At 40.8% G+C, this 14,864-nt stretch overlaps 1 protein-coding gene and 2 non-coding genes across 4 annotated transcripts; all 3 read left to right on the forward strand.

Moving 5' to 3' along the window:
* The first annotated feature begins 3,134 nt into the window (after nt 1-3,134).
* On the forward strand, nt 3,135-3,207 carry trnaf-gaa (transfer RNA phenylalanine (anticodon GAA)). The gene has a single exon. It is a non-coding gene; the product is annotated as a tRNA-Phe (tRNA).
* Nucleotides 3,208-3,233: 26 nt separating this feature from the next.
* Nucleotides 3,234-3,305, forward strand: trnaq-cug (transfer RNA glutamine (anticodon CUG)). Its single transcript has one exon. It is a non-coding gene; the product is annotated as a tRNA-Gln (tRNA).
* Nucleotides 3,306-3,703: 398 nt separating this feature from the next.
* On the forward strand, nt 3,704-14,265 carry ccdc22 (coiled-coil domain containing 22). Of its 2 annotated transcripts, XM_049017359.1 has the most exons (16): nt 3,706-4,187; nt 5,169-5,346; nt 5,684-5,816; nt 6,606-6,712; nt 6,854-6,935; nt 7,049-7,218; nt 7,608-7,820; nt 7,961-8,152; nt 8,608-8,727; nt 9,001-9,117; nt 9,297-9,398; nt 9,529-9,636; nt 9,842-9,937; nt 10,274-10,333; nt 10,584-10,658; nt 11,540-14,265. In XM_049017359.1, exons 1-16 carry the CDS (start codon nt 4,138-4,140, stop codon nt 11,651-11,653), a joined length of 1,917 nt encoding a protein of 638 aa, XP_048873316.1. In that variant the 5' UTR covers nt 3,706-4,137; the 3' UTR covers nt 11,654-14,265. The 2 variants fall into 2 exon arrangements, with proteins under 2 accessions (XP_048873315.1, XP_048873316.1); XM_049017358.1 differs by having other exon boundaries at nt 3,704-5,346.
* Nucleotides 14,266-14,864: the final 599 nt, after the last annotated feature.

Consider the following 14,864-nt stretch of genomic DNA (forward strand, 5'->3'; position numbering starts at 1 on the left):
GTAAAGTCATAGTTTTAGGAAGGGTGTCTGAAAAAAAGTACAAAAAGTAAAAGTGACTTGGCAGATTTCCGTGGTGCAATACTGCCACTTAGAGACAGCACTGAGAAGCATGGGATCACGCTTTAGCCAGTGTACTATCTGGGTGGCACAGTGCCTCAGTAGTTTGGGTTACCCATCTCCAGGGCTCCAGGGTTATGGGTTTGCATAGAACCTCATAGGCAGGCCTAGGGGAACCAAGAGTTCTGAAAAGCTTACACTAAATATCAGACAACAAAGACCGACAAGCTGTCTGGCTTTTACCCTGAACTATTTCAAGGTTACTTCCTGGATTTGCTCCGGGATTGTCATGGCTCTACTTTGATGAATAGTTTCCAAAAATAGATAAATAAATATACATTTGCGAAGCTGAACTAACAAGATGAAAAATGCATCAATAGTTTAAGATCATTCTGGGACACAAATTTGTTTCTGTTGCCTCTCACCACTTAAAAAGAACAATAACATAAGATATGGAAATACATTTAAGATGCCTTCAATCCAGATGCACAAATATATAGTATATTGTTGATAACATCTACATACAATGGCTAACCCTAACTAAGCATATTGTGTAAGCGTGGGCGTAAATTATGGGGCGTGGGGGGATTGTAACCCCCCCCAATGATCAACCAACAAATACAAACCCCTTGATCCCTGCAAATGGGTAGAGACCTCAACCCCCGCAATACTCAACCGAAAGTTATGTCTGCCCTTGTGTGTAAGTATTGACACATCATAAGAATGCTGAGATTTGACATTTCTACTTAAATTAAAAAAAGATTTACTAAAAAAAAAAAAAAGATTTTTTTAAGCAACTGAAATGACAGAGGTTATAACATTAATACTTTTATGCTGATTCCATTCACATCAACTCACTGCTTTTAAAATCTGAAAGGCATTTTCTCTCTAGCCCATAGCATTTGGTTTCCCCAAGTGTGTCCGCACATCTTCAGGCTGAATCTGTTTGGACGATGCAGGCTGTACCGCATTGGAAATGATACCCACAATGGTAACACTTGGTAAATTAATGGGGCACGAATGCTTAATAATAACTCAGTTACTACTGAAGTTCAAATCATGTCATCACTGCTTGAGATAAAAGATGCGTCACCATTGATTAATAATAAGATCAGTATTTCATGAGATCAGTATTTCACTTGTGTTATTCATGACTTGTTCCCTCAGGAATTCCTTCAGTAGTTCACAAAAGGTTGACAGAATTAACAGAGTAACAAACATAGTAACTGCATGAGATCAGTATATACCTAAGATTTGCAGTAATTTGTGGTTAGTTAGTACATAAATAGCATAACGCTATATTATTTGTGCCCTGTCAAGCAAAGTGTTACCAATATACCTTTAGAGACAAACTGGCAGAAATTCAGTTTTGCAAATAGTAACAGCTAAATATCGGTGAAAAGCCTCAGGGAGACCAACTTCATCTAACACTTCAAAAATGTACATAGCTAAATTCTATTTATCAGTGTTTCACTGACATTGATAGATGGAAACTGTATGTTTAACGTGGATAATTATAGCAGCAGAAAAACACAAATAAGTACTGATTCACAACATGCTTCTTTGTTTGCCTAGGTTGTGAAATGGGAGAGAAATATCTAAAATGCTATGTAATTTGACAAGTGTGCTTTCCTGTAGGGCTGCTTCTAGAGAGACGAAACCGACCCCCACAAGGGTAGCCTTCAAGGTGGGTTTATTATGTCTGCTGCGTGACCTCTTCTGTTTTAATGACATAGATGTCACAGTGGGGCTTGATGGAAGGACGATCCCAGTGCCACTTACAGTACACAAGGCACTTTATTTTACAGAGCTCAGACATACATGTAACAAAAGGGACCACAAGGGCTCAAAACAAAGGCAGGTAGGTTAAGCGAGGACAAACAAGAGCTGGAATGCAAGAATAAGCAGAGGGAACATGAGCAAAACCATATATTACAAGTACATAAAAATTCAGGCAGGTAACACGTACAATAACCTACTAAAGAACACAGAAATGGAAGGCACGTATATATTTCTGAAAAAAATTAAGAGATCGCTCTATATTTTTAAAACTTAAAATCTGAATTTTAAATCCTGGCTTTATCTTGGTTCTGCTAGCAGAAGGTTCCGCTGCGAGGCAGGCTGCTTCCATGCTCAGTGTTTCTAAGGCACTAGCACATAAGCACAAGGTGAAGCAGGAGACACTGGGAGCAACCAGCCTTCACAACCAGGTAGAAGGCAGAAGCAACCTTCTAATGCCAGAGAAACAGGGAAGAGCCAGACTGGAGTTTGTATGTAAAAAAAAAATTGTATTTTGCACCCGTGTATGCCCAGGAATTGTGAAACTGAAAAATTTGCTGTGGTCTCTTCTAGAGCTGTATACATAGAACTTGACAAGAAACAGGTGCGGGCCATTTACAATAAAGCAAACGCTAGTGCTAACTAGGACTAACAAGGATTAGGTGGGGGCCATAATCATGAACGACTTAACTAGGAATGGGATTGTCAGTGACACCTGCTGGCCAAGCAGGAAAATGATGGATAGGACAGGACAGGCCAAGCACTGATCCTCACAACAGAATTGTAGTAAGAGGGACCAGCACTCCAAAGGACTTGAGCTACAGTCAGATCCATAATGTCCATAATGGAGGACACAGCGGTTATATCCACCTGCATCCACAAACGACACAGTTTCTCCCACAGTAACTCTGGTTGTACAATATTGAATAAATCTTGAATTCTGCCAACCATGTCACTCTTATGTGATCCTGGTGAATTTTGGGGACTCCTGCAGGTTTGTTTGGATATAGTCTCATATGCTCTATCATCACCCAATCCTGAGTGAAAGGTAATCCAGTGTGGTTATGGGATGGTAGGAGAAAGGACCAGGTGGAGAATAATGTAATTGAAGGAGACTCTGGCAACACAGTCTGATACGGGGTGGGGGGGTAGCATGGTATATAAAATATATATACATGAACTAACATTCCTTTTTATAAATTTGTACTTGATGTATAATACATCTTAAATGTCAATGACGTTTCAATTAAATTTGGACTTTTGACTCTAAATAACGCTTAATGAACGTGGTTGGCAGTGCCGGAATAGCTCAGTTGGGAGAGCGTTAGACTGAAGATCTAAAGGTCCCTGGTTCGATCCCGGGTTCCGGCATTAGCGCAGGGTGGGGCCCCCTCCTTGGTTCCATGGTGTAATGGTTAGCACTCTGGACTCTGAATCCAGCGATCCGAGTTCAAATCTCGGTGGAACCTATACATATTGTTTCAGACATTCCTGCTTAATTTTACATCTTACTAACTTACACTACAAATACAGTATAAATACAGTAGCCAATACTATTGCATTATATAATATTTTTCTTATTATATTGTCTTATTTCGTTTTTAATATTATTTTAATCTTATGCATCAATCCTTATTTTACAATCCAGGAAGTAGCTAGAAAACGTATTCACTGCAAACGTGTACAGTGTATGTTCGCATATAAGTCAGTGTATTTAAAACATTAAACCGTTCACTGAGGGAATTACATAAATCATGAGCTCGTTCCCCAACTACTACATACTACAATTCCCAACCTGCACCGTGCCAACGCCTTTTGTATCATGCGACCACAATGAACGGTGTTTCCTGGGAATTACAGTTTCATTGTTTGTTTTTCAGGCGGTCATGTATGGCGATTAGAACTCAATTTCCCAGACATTAACGCCAAGGATTCCTCCTTGCATATGATTTCCTGCTTGCGTTCAGATGTAGAATTTAAGAAAGTGTCAGTTATGCGAACTGTTGTTTAACTCTCTTTTTGTGGTTAAAGAAAAATGAAAAAAGCATTAAAACAAACAATTAATAACATTTGCATAAATGAGAAAACGAGTGAAAATGTAAACTGAGCAACTTGTTTGGCTAGCTGTTGTGTGACGCTGCAGAGAGTTCCTAGTTAGCTAGCTACATAGCTACAGTTATGTCAGCCTAGTAACATAGGTAGGGACACTAATGAATTAATTTATTGTCGTATGGTGCAAGATTTTTTTTTCAAAAGAGGACGAACTTATAAGATACCTGAAAGAGGCGCCTGTTTAATACGATGGAGGAGGTTGATAGGATTTTAATTCATTCACTCAGACAGACTGGAACGTAAGTATCGTCGCTTTTCTATTCAGCTAGCAAACTGGGGTACAAAGCAGGATTATCGCACAAAATCTCTGACAATTAATTTGTCATTTGGGTAGTCAGCTGCCCTAATGAATATTTTTTGGGTTTTGTCAGTGACAAGTTTCTTTTTGTGAAGACGGTGTTTCTCGAAGGCTAGGCAGTTCCGTTAGCAATTTAGCTACTCTAATTTTGTTTGCAGGGAAGTGGGTAACATTATCCCACATTTCATTCATGTTACTGCTGCTTTTAGTGTCATTTGAGCGTAAATCTGCAGAATTGTTAGATTGTTATATATGACGTTATATTAGCAGCAACTGGTTATATGCCGGGAGCTGATTAGTCTCCTATGTACATATAGTTGTATTGCCATTCTAGTTCAATGTCTGCCCCGGGTAAGTAGTTGGAAAAGATCCGTTTAGGCGTGTTGTTTGGAAATAATATTGTGGTCAGTAGAGTCTGAGTGTTCTTGTGTAATGGGTAGTAATTGTTTTCTTTATTGGGAACTGCGACTGTGGACGTAGAAGTACAAAGACACAAATGCCGAGCAGCGCTACTGCTGTAGTATGGTGGCAGAGGGCTGATATACTGGTTATGTTATTACAGCTGCAAGGGAAGCTGGATTGTATTATTTCCTGGGGAATGTATTGTCCAGAATATCATTGCGTTTTATTTAATCCATGTGGCAGGTGACGTTCATGTTTAATGTAAGACCCACACAATTCAAACGGTGCAGGTAGAGTGTATGGCTGAGGCTACAGGTAGGCAGTCTTTGCTACGTACTTCTTGGATTCAGATGACGTTCCTAGTCGGAGAAGTGCTAGTTCTTAAGGCTAAACTTTGTGCATCTCACTATTTTCCAGCGGCTGTAAGTGTTCTGTAAGCTACAGGCTGTGTGTTTAGGAGCATGCTTGAGCAGGGTGAAGCAGCGATGCACGCGGTCTTCTCTCTCCCCTGTTTGCTTAGGGACGTTCCAGAGGACGTGGACAGCGTGAAGCAGTTCACCAGTGAGCTGATCGTGGAGGCAGTGGTGCGATGTCTGCGCGTCATTGATCCGGCCTTGGGCAACGGCCTGTCTCCATCTCTGCCTCCCGGCATGTCTGCTCGCTTCCGCCTGGGGATGAGTCTGGCTCAGGCTTGTCAGGTAAGGGATGCTCTCTGTAGCAATGGCTGTAAAGCTTGCAGAAATCTGCATTAGGTGTACATCCTGTAAATCTGTTTCAGGTTTGGTTGAGTACATCTAAAGTGGTATATAGATTACCCTTTGGTGAATTTGTGTGATTTAGACTGTGCTTATATTTCATATATTTGTTAACTCATTTAAGGTAGTTGTTGTTTGTGGAAACATTTTCATATGGCAGCATTCATCTTGTCCTGAAAGACTCCTGCATCAGAGTCCCCTGTGGCTGCCAGTTGACATCTTAGTCTGAAAGTGGGACGTTTTGTGGCCGTACTTGTGTGACATGGCAATGTGTGTCTAGGACCTCGGCTACAAAGGGGAAATCGGCTACCAGACCTTTCTGTATAGCAATGAGCCCGAGATTCGCTCCCTGCTTATGTTCCTGGTGGAGAAGTTGCCAAGAGAGAGTGCGGAGGCCTCCAGCCAGCCTGCCGGTATGCAGAGAAGTGCATTGCTCAACCGAACGGCCGTTTTTCACAATCTCATATAGTGAATCTTATGCCATCAGGGTATTTGCTGTTTTACCATTAATGTATGTATTGTGGCAGTAGGATGAAAACTGCGTATGTCCACTTATTGACAATCATGACTGACCATAGATGGAATGCACTCATTGTCCTCTGTCTCTTGATTGTATTTGATATCTAATTGGCCAAGATGTTTTATGAAGTCATCTATTAAATTAGTATTTTTGTTTGTAGTGGTTATCTGTATTCATCACCGTCATTTATGTGCATTTCTTTATATTGCTGATTTTAACAGCTTAATATTAACTAACTCTACCATCATTGTTAGTTGTGAATATAAAGTGAGATTAGTTTTGTGTCTTGTTAACACTGCCACACTGACAACAGTCTACGTACGTAAAATGTACGTAATACGTATGATTTAAATCATTAAAACATTCACTTGTGTATAAAGATATGTTTCTGTTTGTGGTGCTGGCGATGTCTCATTTCCCTGGTTTAGGTCTATAATGTAAAGTAGTTTCTGAGAAAACGCGTTTTTCACGCTACTGAAATAATGGATTTTTGGAGATGTGCGTGTTTCAGCGGACGGTACTGATATAACTGTTAGGAGTTTGTTGCTTCAGATGCTATGCAGTTGTGCCTTATTTTGTAAACCTGTTCAAGTCCTCTAAACTTAAAAAGTACAGTAGGCAGATACATGTATAGTATTAACCAGTGATAAATTTACACCCCCCCCCCACATCTCCCTCCCAGGAAAGTCAGCCCTCTTGCTGAAGTCCATTGCTGCTCAGATCAAAGCTCAGCTGTTGTTACCCTGGGCGCCTCCTTCCTGCCGCCTGCCCCTCCTCTGCCGGATGCAGGTACACCAAGACCACATACTATTCTATTGTTCTGTCAGACTTTATTTAATTTTTTATTTTTGCCTGACAGGCATCACCCTCTGTAATCTGTTTCTGGTGAAAATGTTCAGTAAATGCTGATCGATGGAATGTCTGTTTCAGAGTCCAGGCCTGTCTAACGGTTTTCATACTCAACCCTTGAGTTTGCCTCATTGTTCAAGATCCTCTGGGAAAATCCCGAAAGGTATATCGGCATTCACTCTGAGGAAGATCTCACACGATGAGAAGATCTGTATGTAGCAACAGAATCGTGACATGCTGGGGTTCATCTTCTCATCACCGTGTAACCTTTTGCAGAGGTGAAGGATTACTACAGGGATTTATTACTACCTGTGACCGCCCAGCCTTCCCAGCATTCCTCGGTTCCATCTTCTTTGCTGGAGCAGCATGCCTTGGACCTCAGTGCTGCCCAGGAATGGGAGAATGAGTGGAACAGTCAGGGCCTCCTGTCCAGACTGAGCCCTGAGGTACGACCACGCAGGATTAGACATCATGACGTTAGCATATCAATCACAGTGTGATAAAGGTATTTAATTTGTAATTTAGTACTTCTACATAGTTTGCCTCTTATGCAGGTGAGAAAATCTTCAGTGAGACATTGCAGCTGGTAGCTGGGATTTAACTTTAAGGTTACTACACAGCTGTGAGTTTCACTGAACCAGTCGTTGACAGCCAAACCTAGCATACAATCAGGATGAAACAGAACTATGTAGTGTACTTAGTCTTAAGACATGTTTCTTTTCTGCTCTGAACTCTGTACTCTGAAGTTTAATGACAAACTGGAGATCTTCAGAATGTAATTATATGAGAAATGCTGTGATCTTTCACTCTCTCTGCTTTCTGCATGTTGCTGCAGGACTATCGGGCTCGGAAGCGTACACGGCTGCAGAAACGCATCGAGGAGCAGCTTCGGGCTGCCGCCCAGTCCTGCCCTGACGTCCAGAATGCGTCGCGATCGGGCCCCGATTTGGCGGACCTGCTGCAGTCCTTCGGAGGGGCCACCAGCGGGGATAAGCTCCTCACCAAGGGCACGCGGTTCACTCACACGGAGAAGTTCACCTTCACCCAGGTGGGTCTCCTTTGTGGTAACGGCGAGGGGCCCCCGGCACATTAATGCCTCTGTCTTGTTTTAAACAGAACTGGTTCAGTCAGCATAATAAAGCACTGGATATGATTTATTATGACGTTTCACGAAATTGCCTGATGTAGGATCCAGAGAAAGCTGCCCAGCAGATGGCGGCAGCAGTGAACTCACTGCCAACTTCCCACCAATCGGAGGAGGACATTCGGGCCCAACAGCAGGAGGAGCTCGCGTCCCTGCAGCAGCAGCTGCAGCAGCTCTCCTTGCATGTGGATGAAGTCGGAGGGGATATAAAGAGGCTCACTGTGGCAATCAGCAAGGTGACCACTACAATAAGCACTGAAGCATATTTAGCCTATTTGCATTTTATATATCTGTTATGGTCTGTAGCATGGCTTGTTTCTACTCAAACTGCAAAGTACACATTGTTCTGTTTCTCACTGTGGGGCTGATTTTTATTTTTTTTTTTCCTCTGTGTTAAACTGTTTTGTAATCGCTGTGATATATAATTAGACTTGTGTATTGCCATGTTGAAATAGCATAACAATATAATCATAAAGTGCGTATGGGTTTTTTTCCACGTGGAAGTAGCGTCTGGTCTGGGTGTATCCCAGTCCACTTGGGCTCCAGGTCTGCTTCCTGCTGTCACCAGAATAAGTGCTTGAAAAATTAAGGGTCGGATGGGAACGCTTTTGTGCTGTTCAATCGTTTTTTTTTTTGTTGGTATCCGGATCATATACCCTCTGTGACAGTTTGTGACCATCTGCCTGTACAGGTATCAGAAGAGCTGAAGCAGCAGGAGCAGAGTAACACGGAGAAAGAAGCCACCATTCGGATCAAGAGGCAAACAGTGGACCTGCTGCCCGACGCAGACAACAACCTCGCCAAGCTGCAGGTGCCCGAGGCCTGGTGATGGGCAGCACGCGCCCATCTGTAATGATTAGCAGTCAGTTTAATCCAAAGCAACATACAATTGGGAAAACGGGGACAGCCAGTCCCTGCGGCATTTGGTGGAATAAAGGCCTTGATCAAGGGCCGAATGGGATTACAAACTGCCAAACACTTTTTTGTTTTGAGGTATTATTCACGAGTAGAATATGCATTTTGTGAATATGTGGCTAAAACATTGGTCAGGAGCCATATGCATGTTCGGCATGCGTCTACACAGGCCTTGGTGGACGCCAGCTCGCAGCGGGTGGCAAACCTGTCCTCGCAATGGGAGAAACATCGTGCCCCGCTGGTGGAGGAACAGCGACGACTGAAAGAGCTCTGCAGCAGTCAGGAGGTAGCTCCTTCTGCGGAGCGGGTTGAGTGGCAATGCCCGATCTCCGGGTGACCCCATTTCGTACTTGTTTTTTTGTTTTCCCGCATGCCTTCGAGTGTTTGTCTTATCGTATATCATGTTGGCCATTTGAAACCGTGTGTCTGTCATGAAAATGCATCAGGTTTTCATTGCTGTTCTAGCTGGAATCTTCACGCAAGCTTTCGGAGATCAAAGGCCTTCATGAAAGAATAAGACAATCTGCTGAAGATGCCAGAAAGAAGGAGGGACTCTACAAGCAGCTGGTGAGTGATTGGAGGATAGATGTCCAGAAATTGGTGGTGAAGGTCATGCCAGGTGCTGCCCCTTACCCTTCTGCTTCCTCTGACATCCGATTCGGTACTGAAATGTAATGAGGCTGCTGCTTCTCGCCAGGTAACAGAATTTGAGAACCTGCCCAAAGATGTCTCGCGATCAGCCTATACGGTCCGGATCCTAGAGATTGTTGGCAACATCAAGAAGCAGAAAGAGGAGATCACAAAGGTTCTGCCAAATTTGGGTCAATTCAGTCTTGCCATTGCTGGGCCTTGATTTTGATTTTTAATCAAAATCATTGGTCTGAATTCATAACTTTATGGAAAAGAATCTGGAATGTGAATCTTGGTAAAGGAGAAATTAAATTCACTTGCAGAGATTCCTATGTTTGCTGAGGTTTCGATAAGCAGCATATTAACTTTTTTCTTGTTAGATCTTGTCGGACACTAAGGAGCTGCAGAAGGAGATCAACAGTCTGACTGGCAAGCTGGACCGGACTTTCGCAGTGACAGATGAACTGGTCTTTAAGGTTGAACATTTTAGCTTATTATTGCCCTCTGGTTCATGTATTAGTTTTGTTCAGTCGTGCTCATGATCCCAGCTTCTAAATTTGATGTGTGTTGGTTTTGTATTAGCCCCAAAGCCGTCCTGTCTCCATTACTTCCTAATTTCTCCCACCTAACCCAGAAGAGGGAAACTCCCCATACACCTCTTCCTTCAGCCAGATACCAGCATTCTGTGCTTTTATGCACCTTCCCTGGAGATATTTTCAGCAATGTTATCTAGCTGTGTTTTTAATGTGCTTTTTAATGTTTTTAAGCCGCCTGATCTGTTTCAAGTAACAGAGATTGTGTGCTTCTTGCAGGACGCTAAGAAAGATGAATCTGTTCGCAAATCGTACAAGTACCTGGCAGCATTACACGAGGTGAGGGAGAGATCGCGTCATCCCTGTGTTGTGAAATGCAGTCAATATACAGTCGTTTGGCGGGAAAATATTCCCATGTGTATTGATAGGAATACTGACTCACAGGACATGCCTAGAAGTGAAATATGGAGCGAGAGTAAAAAGGGTTTTAAACAATTCAAATCAGTTACCATAGAGCCATGTTTCCATAAGTTTAACCCCTGTCTCTTTCACAGTCTAATTATAATGGCCACAATTGTGTTCATTCCAGAACTGTACCCAGCTGATTCAGACCATTGAGGACACTGGAACAATTATGAGAGAAATCAGAGACCTGGAGGAACAGGTAACAGCTGCCAGCATGTTGAAGCACCTAATGAGGTCGACATACATTCTGTAGTACTTACTTCATAATGCACATAGCACACCCTGTGTATTTACAGGCTGTGACCTGTGAATGGGGATCTAACATTATACATGAAAGTAAATATTAACACACATGTTCCTTAGATAAGGAAGAATGGCTCATTCTGTACTAGATCCCTTTCAGAATACTGAGCTAAAAAAATGTGACAATATTGTAGAATGACTTTAAAGTGATAGACTGATAAAATTGGTTTTAAGAAGTTAAATAAGGCACAACCAGCAAAGCCTTTTTAAAGGCAAAGTCAAGAAAATGTCTATTGCTTTATATAATCTGGGTAATAGGAGGGCTATTCACAGACGTAAAAGTGAGTTCCAGAGTTCTATTTGTAAAGGACAATCATAAGTAAATATTGTGTGCAGTGGGAACAAAACTTTTCTTAAACAAGGGACCCCCTACGACTGCCGCATTATCCCACTTGAGACTAAGTACTAAAGCTCTGGGGGGTTTAACGTTTCTTTCTCTGGATGTGTGGTCCTCCTTGAATGTTACGCAAACACCCCCAGCTCCATAAAGATAACGATACTGACATTTTGTCAATTTTACAATATGTGTTTGCAGACCACCAGAAACTGCTTAATTGACCTTGGGGGTAGCACAAGTCTCAATTAGTCTAAACAGGGCCTTAATAATCAGTCACATGGTGGGAGGTGAAGCCCAGTTTGGGCTACAATGACCTTGCATGCCTAGCTCTTTCCAGTTGAACACCACTGAACACACTACCAAGAACATGTTATGCCGTGTGTTATTGCTTTGAGTGTTTATTGTCCGATGAAACATGCATTGACACTAAATATTCACAGATTGAGACTGAGAATGGCAAGAAGACCCTCAGCAACCTGGAGAAGATCCTAGAGGACTACAAGGCCATTCGACAAGAGAATTCAGCTCTGGCAGCAAAGATCAGAGAGGCCTGAGACTGAGAGATTGCTACAGTGCTCCCATTGGTACTTGTTGATAATCTTGACTGGCAACCCACCTTGACTGCCTGCTATGGAAACAAGCACACCATCTCCAAACTGACTGGCCCGTCCAGCTCTCCAGCAGGGTGTTCTGTAGCGTCATTGCATTGCCTGTCCAGAAGAGTACCAAACTGGGGGAGGGAGGAATTTTTTTGTACTAAAATTACTTTGAGATCATTTTTAATGCGCATATTTACATAACGCTAGTCTTGAACATCTTAATCTGATGCCATATGATATGAATGGGAGCTCAAGGGGGCTGCTTTATGTGCAAGTTGGTAGTACTGACAGCACTCCATAATACTTTGCCTTTAGTTTCTTCGATCACAGTGGAATTAATTGGATTGATCTAGTGCTGGATGATAAATATTGCATTACACTCAGATATTCTGCAAGGGGAAATGGCGACCAGCAAATTTAATTTTTCTTGGATTAATTATTGGATATTGCCAATATTTTCCAGATTATTTTTTTTCCTGGAATTTATCCAGTTACAGCTAAAATTTTAATAGAATATACATTCCCCAGTATACATTTTAGCTCACTGGAAATTTCAGTATGCTTGGAAATATGATCCACCTTTTTTTTTTTTTTAAAACAACCCAAAGAAATATTGAATTGAGAATGACTATAACGAGGGTGTAAATTAGGTTGTGAAGCTGCACACAGTGGTAAATCGTGGCCATTTTCACTTCTTGAGAGGAGATTTTGGATGATATTTCTATATTAATAAATATGAGTGTGCTGGCTTCAGGTGTGTCCTTCAAGGTCCTTACTATGTATGGCTGGTTCTACATCATAAAAACCCCATTCCATGATAATGTGAAATGCTGGTGACTTGGTTCGATGGATATGTCAGATCCTGTTTCATAATAACCAACATCAGTGTCTTTTAATTGTAATTTCTGGATTTGCCAGGGTTATTTTAGAATATGTTTTTCTGTTCTCCCACAATACAATCCACGAAGCATGCTATTAAAATATTTAAATTTGATTTTATAAACTCATTTTCTTGTTTCTATACCAGTAAATTGGATACATAAAATTTTGTGTGACTTGCTCTTGTGATTTTGGAGTGTTAGAGAGATCATGAGTGAGCTGTATTTGTCTGGGTTTTGCGTGTTTTAATTTGTTATGCTTTTGTTCCTTTGAGCTCACAATGCTGCATAGGAACTCTTAAGCGTTAATTTCGTTATTCAGCCATGAATCAGTGGTGTTCAGTTAGTCCTGAACTAATCTGGAAATAACCAAATACACAGTCGCTGACTAAAGAGTGCAGGAATGGTCATTGTGATCATTTTATGCCTGGTGCTAAATGGCAACTTAACTAAATCCTCAGGAGGCCCTGGAACAGTTCAGCTGTCACATTTTATCAGTATTTTTATTGAGGAAGTACTTGGATTTACATCAGTCTCGCAGATAGCAAGTAGAAGTTCAGCTCCTTATTTAACAAAACCATATCATTGACACAAGACTAGCTGGGATTCCACTCTTTAACAAGATATTGCTGTTTAATCCTTGTGTTTATTCAGTCATTCAACATTTGTTAGATACTGTGTTTAAGTGATTTTGTTATCTGACCATGTAGTTGGATAGACTGGAATAAATATGGTTCTATTTCCAATCATCTTTAACTAGAATTTTAAGTGGTCACATGGATGTCATCATAGTCTCTAATCCTGGGGACACGTTCTCCCAAAAACATTCAAGCTCTCCAATATTTCTTCGTTCTTTTTTAACTTTGATGCAATTTTAAAACATACATTTGTTTGGAAAGTGGGTTCAGATAAGTATTTGTCCACCACTTGAAACCATGGGATTTTTTTACACTCTTGTTTTCTTCTCCATGTTCCTCACTCCCTCGCTAGTGGTCATACTCTGGCCCTACACCTAAAGGGTTTAAGTACTATGGGTCTGTTTCCAGTATGATGAACTGGGAATTTGCTCTAGTTATTTGTACAGTTTCAAGTGCAGGCTTTAGCATTCTGTCATAGAACTAAATAACTTGTTAGTCTTCCCTGGATTTTTTCCTAAATGAGGTACAAAGCACTTTTCTTCTCATACTTGTTGAAATTTTGTTTCATATTCAGTGTACTTTGGTTCAACTAATTATATTCCCATTGCAGTGTTTGTAATCAGTACTGATTTTACATTAATTTAATAGTGAGTTTGTCAACAAAATCCAATATAATGTTGAAGCAGAGGAAAATATAGCCTTATTTTCTTTTTCTTGGACAATGGTCAGTAGGAATGGGTGTTGGATAACAAAAACTTTTGGGGATTTAAAAGTGTTAATTATGTTAATGCCAGAAAGAAAACAAAAGCAGCACCTCTCGGCCTTTGATTGACATTTACAAAATACATCTAAATAAATGTTTTATTAATATTTTCCATATTCTGTGAAAAGTATCACAATTGTCATTCATGCATCTCTTCAGACTTTTTCCATGGTTGGTATTAATGCTGAAATATTTTAAATGAATCTATACCATCAGTTGAACTAGCACTGTGACTCACAATTGAATGTGGCTTTTTTGTTAGGTTCATTAAAGGAAGAATTTTAAGTTTTTGGATTTTGGTGTTATTTTTACTCTCTCTTCATTCTCAAAATGTTCTCGGATAATTATCTATAACAGACTTCCTTGTAATTACCAAGAGAAATATATTACCAATTCTTACCAACTACATAATATTCAAAACACCCTATTTGTGATAAGTGGTTATGGAACACCCATGACCCAGTAGGATAAGTGGTTTGGAAAATGGATGGATGGGTTATGGAACATGGCTGAAGAGAAGGTAAAACCAACTGCCTAGACCTAGTTTAAGCCTGTATATAATGTAGTTAAATAGAATTATTGTATTCGCCAGGCTGGGAATACAAATGGTTTTGGAACTGGACTGCTACAGGCATTTATCTCATTAGTGTAATAACTCAGAAAGAATTTGAAATTTTTTTAAAAATGGAACTAGTCAAATTTTGAGACAAATCACACTAAAACAACTGATTAGTGGCAGAGGGAAGGGCGATAACAGAAGACACTTGAAATTATGAATGTGAGAACTCAAGAAGTGTTCAATGGATCGTATTACCATTTAAGAAAAACATATGGATGAAGATCTACATCTTATTTTGCTTTGAAACAAATTACACAAAAATTGAAGC

This window comes from Brienomyrus brachyistius, chromosome 6 (genome assembly GCF_023856365.1).
Source record: "Brienomyrus brachyistius isolate T26 chromosome 6, BBRACH_0.4, whole genome shotgun sequence".
In the NCBI taxonomy this organism is placed as follows: Eukaryota; Metazoa; Chordata; class Actinopteri; order Osteoglossiformes; family Mormyridae; genus Brienomyrus; species Brienomyrus brachyistius.